The sequence below is a fragment of the Macaca thibetana genome, chromosome X (genome assembly GCF_024542745.1).
Source record: "Macaca thibetana thibetana isolate TM-01 chromosome X, ASM2454274v1, whole genome shotgun sequence".
Classification (NCBI taxonomy): Eukaryota; Metazoa; Chordata; class Mammalia; order Primates; family Cercopithecidae; genus Macaca; species Macaca thibetana.
The window spans coordinates 85,973,021-85,977,626 of record NC_065598.1 but is presented as its reverse complement, the minus strand read 5'-3'; the positions used below and the strand labels follow the sequence as shown (position 1 = coordinate 85,977,626).

General features: G+C 40.8%; 1 protein-coding gene across 1 annotated transcript; it reads right to left on the bottom strand.

The window, feature by feature from the left end:
- Positions 1-1,753: 1,753 nt before the first annotated feature.
- TGIF2LX (TGFB induced factor homeobox 2 like X-linked) lies at positions 1,754-2,776 on the bottom strand. Its single transcript, XM_050775246.1, has 2 exons — positions 2,690-2,776; positions 1,754-2,593 (listed from the first exon to the last, which is right to left on the bottom strand). The coding sequence occupies exon 2, from the start codon at positions 2,570-2,572 to the stop codon at positions 1,823-1,825; it is 750 nt and encodes a 249-aa protein (XP_050631203.1). The 5' UTR covers positions 2,573-2,593; positions 2,690-2,776; the 3' UTR covers positions 1,754-1,822.
- Positions 2,777-4,606: the final 1,830 nt, after the last annotated feature.

Below are 4,606 nucleotides of genomic sequence, written 5' to 3'. Positions count from 1 at the left end.
CATTGTCTGTAAGAGCCTAAACAATAAGAAACTTCCTTTTTCAGACTTCAGCACTAAAGTTGCAATTAACTTCATTTTCAACTGAGAAAGAGAAAAGCCTGAGTCCTAAGACCTGTCAGACGTAAAAGTTAGAAAGCTAGAGGACAAAGTAGTAAGGGTCCAGAAAAGTGTGTATAGAAATAATCTAGGCTGAGTCTAGAAATCTTCCCACCCAGATAGCAAACTTCCTTTCCTTGAATAAGAGCCTTCTGTGTATCCATATGCAGAAAATGCTTTTTGCCAGGCACTATAAACAAAATGGTTTGGGCGTTTCCTTGAGTGTTTACAGGTCCCCCTCAGTAAGGTTACGATGAGTATTTTTATACCACTTCCTTCTAAATGCCCCTGGATCCATGTATGTCTTAGAAACCTCAACTCCTTCCTACTTTATTTCAGAAACAGCAGTTTGGGAATGTGGGCCTGTTTCCTTTCTGGTAATATGGAAACTTATAATAAGTACAGTAATAACTCATGACTATTGTTTGTTAAGATGCCTGAAGAAGATACAGTATCTTATATTTAAAATTGCCAATAATTTGATAACAATATAAAAAATGGGTCCCAGAAGTAGAAAAATCATGATCTGTTTCACATTAGAGCAGAATCAGAGTCAGGCTAGAGTCCAATTTATAGCCCCAGATTCCTCAGGTTTTAGCTCCCTAAAAGCAGAGAAGTAAAATTACAGCTCTCTGGGGTAGTATCTTTCTGTTCCTATCCTAGTGAAAATCTGCCTGTACTTGTGAAAAAGCTGCCTTTATAAGACAATAGGATTATTCTCACACAGGACGGGTCTGAAGCTTTTAACATTCCTACCCCAATCTTTACCAAACCAATAATTTTAAAAGGAAAAATACATAAATGTATTAAAAAGATAAAAGCAAAATAATAGAATACCCGGAACTACTTTATTTTTTGCTGACATATTCTATATTGATTACTTTTCTTTCTTTTTAAATTGTCTTCCTTTGGTTTCTTCAAGGGAATTTTTTTTTTTTTTTTTTTTTTTTTTTTTGCTATTTTTTGTTACGTTTTTACTTTGATGATTAAAATCAATAAAAAGTATTCTCTAAAACCAACTAACCAACAACCAATAAGATAAAATTAACATTTGGAATTTTCTTACCTTTACTCAGACTTTTCACTGCTCAAAGCAGGAAGAGTTCACCTTTATCCAAGAAAATGTTCATGAATTTACTGTACTTCGGCTCTCAAAGTCAACCCCCTGCAAAGAATCACTACTTCTTCCAAACTGGCCAATAAATTGCACAAAGAGGAACATAAGAGTTGAAAGCTTCAGAAAACTCCAACAATAAAATGAGGGATGTTATAGCCATTTTTATAGAGGCTTTCTTTTCTATGATTCATACTAATAAACAGGGAAGATTACAGAGAGGGAGAAAGAGGGGTGACTTACTATATGTAGCAACCCTGGGATTAAGAAAGTTGACTAGAAAGCCAAAAACATTTGTCTCTGAAATCTCAGCTTGATGTTTAATCTCAGATGTATTAGTCTGACGGTCTAAAGAATTCAAATCCAGGGGGATGGAGAGTAAGAGATCTTTGCTACAGTGTTCATCATGATGGCACCTTCATGTCTTTCACCTGGAAACACTGAAATATCTGACAGAATTTAGTCCCAATAATTAAGATTGGTTCTCATAAAACCACTAGAAAGAAAGATGCCTCTATAAAAGGTAAGTCTACAAATAAGTTAGGGTGAACATAAACAGGTTTACCACAGTAGATAAGGGACTGACTACTTGGGTTTTTGGGACATCATCAATCATGGATTAGACTCTTGCTTCTTCTCTAGCTCCAGCTCGGCAGCCCTTTGTACCGCTGCATCGACTAGCAGCTGGAAGCTGCTGAAGTCGGCGTACTCCTCTGTTGACACAGGTTCTGGAGAAGACAAGGACGTGATGTTAGAAACCTTGACCTTTTTCTTTGGTTGGGCTATCATGGTGAGCTTCTGGCTAGGGGCCGACCCCGGCTCTGGTATCTTCTCTCCTGACATCTGGCCTTTTGGCGAGGACCGCAGGGGCAGGCTTTGTACATTGTCTGAACCACGGGGCCCTGACTTGGCCGGCACAGACGCATCGGTGCTCCGCAGGTGGGTGGCATGGGCATCTTTGCCCGTTTTGTGGCCAACAATGGGGTCGTTTCCACGCCGTTGCAGCATATCCGGGAGAATGCGTCTGCGAGCATTGATGAACCAGTTAGAAATCTGCGACAAAGACAAATTGGTCTTCTTTGACAGCATTCGCTTCTCCGCTTCTGAAGGGTAGGCCCTAAACCGATGCTTATACATCCAGTCACGGAGGATCTTAACGGACTCTGCTGGCAAGTATCCCTTGCGCTTCTTCTTGTGCTCTGGTAAGGCAGGAACTTTGCCTGTATCTGCGTTATTTCTCAACAAGATTGAGGTGTCTTGGGCTGGGCTTTGGGTCTTCGCCGGGCTGTCTTTTTTTGCCCGCCGGCTGTCTTTTTCCACCCGGCTTCGGGTCTCGGCCGGGCCGTCCGCAGCGGCCTCCATATTCAAAGAGGCTTATCTTTACTGTATTGAGAATCACAGACAACTAAGTTAGGACAAAGGTAGGTTTGGGAGAGCCACTTTAGAAAGCATGGGCAAGTCTCCAAGGGGAAGTCTCACCTGTTGTTTCGGAGGAAGAAAAACAGCGTTGCTAATAGAGTTGCTAAGAGCAGAGTTAGTTATCTCAGTGACGTCACATCCTTTATTCTCCACGCCGCCCCTCCCCCACACTTCCCGGACTTCCCCTTTTCCCATTGTTCTTGCGTATTTTCTGTAACTTCCAATGCACTTGATTTTATGCAGTTTATAGCTCTCCAGAGTTTTCTCTGCTGTTGTCACCAGTTTCCACTAACTGACGAACTCTATTTCTATTAGTGTAAATACGCCTATCACTTTCTTCCTATTTGATTTTACTCTGGTATTATTCTTCCCTCTTATTACTTTTAATTGTCTTACTGGCTCATCTAGATATATCAGGAACAAATTGTTGGTTAGCTACTAACCTCAATAAAAGAGTGTAACTACTGTACTTTGACTCCTCTCTTCCATTCTTCCACGTTCAAAGCAGATATTAATAATCATTTTGAACTAGACTTTTGCTTTTGATGCCTTGCTGCTTAAATTTTTCTTCTCTATGGCCTTAAAATCTTTGTCTTTTTTTTTTTTTTTTCTTTGATACGGAGTCTCGCTCTGTCGCCCAGGTTGGAGTGCAGTGGCAGAGTGGCAGCATCTTGGCTCACTGCAACCTCCGCCTCCTGGGTTCAAGCGATTCCCCTGCCTCAGCCTCCCAAGTAGCTGATTGCGGTGCCTGTCACTACGCCCGGCTAATTTTTTGTATTTTTGGTACAGGTGGGGTTTCACCATATTAGCCGTGATAATCTCCATCTCCTGACCTCGTTATCCACCTGCCTTGGCCTCCGCCTCCCAAAGTGCTGGGATTACAGGCGTGAGGCCCAGCGCCCAGCCAAAATCTTTGTCTTTTGAATGACTTTGCTATTGCCTGTCAGTACCACTGAGGTCTTCCTGTCTCTTCCTTGGACTCGGATATCTAGTTGTGATGTATCTCTTTAAACTTCAGTCAGAAATTGAGGGATCTTTTAGCAATGTGGAATAAGTGGAATAAGATAGAATTCAAGAAATAATGGTGATCACAGTTTATTTAAATATTTATTTTTAAAATTATTATTATTATTATTATTATTTTGAGATGAAGCCTCGCTCTGTCACCCGGGTTGGAGTGTAGTAGTGGCACAATCTCAGCTCACTGCAACCTCAACCTCTCAGGTTCAACTGATTCTCCTGTTTCGGTCTCCCAAGTAGCTGGGATTACAGATGTGCACCACCACACCCGGCTAATTTTTGTATTTTTAGTAGAGTCAAGGTTTCACCATGTTTGCCAGGCTGGTCTCGGACTCCTGACCTCCAGCGATCCACCCACCTGGGCCTCCCAAAGTGCTAGGATTACAGGTGTGAGCCACTGCAGCCGGCCAAATATTTCTTGATATTTCCAGCATGTAGAAATCACCCCATAAGTCAAATGAAAATAATTTGTAAATTTCAAATTTTCATTTCTAGTAGCTGAAAAATAAGGCTTGACTTTTTTCAAGAACACTATGATTCACTTTGAAGACAATTACCACCAGCATCAACTCTGATTCCTCAATAATACTGTATGGTATTATTTATTTTTAATTTCAGATATTTTTCAGAGTCCTAGCTATCATCTTAAGCAGCATATATTATCCACAGTTTCCTTTTGCCCTTAAGAGTTCTTCCTTGTCACTGGGCTGGATATCAGAATGTTGTCTACTGATCCTTTGGCTGTTGGTAATCTTCCTTATTGGTACTGACTTTCATCACTTAAAATTTATTGTAAGGGAGACCTACTGAAGAACACAATCAAATCTAATGAACAACTGAGTAAAGCTCCGAACAACGAATAATTGGGTATGTTGGATACAATTGAAGGTCTACTTTGGAATACTCTAGAAAAGAATGCTACTATTTCCACTGGACTTTTGGGCTTTTGAAACACAG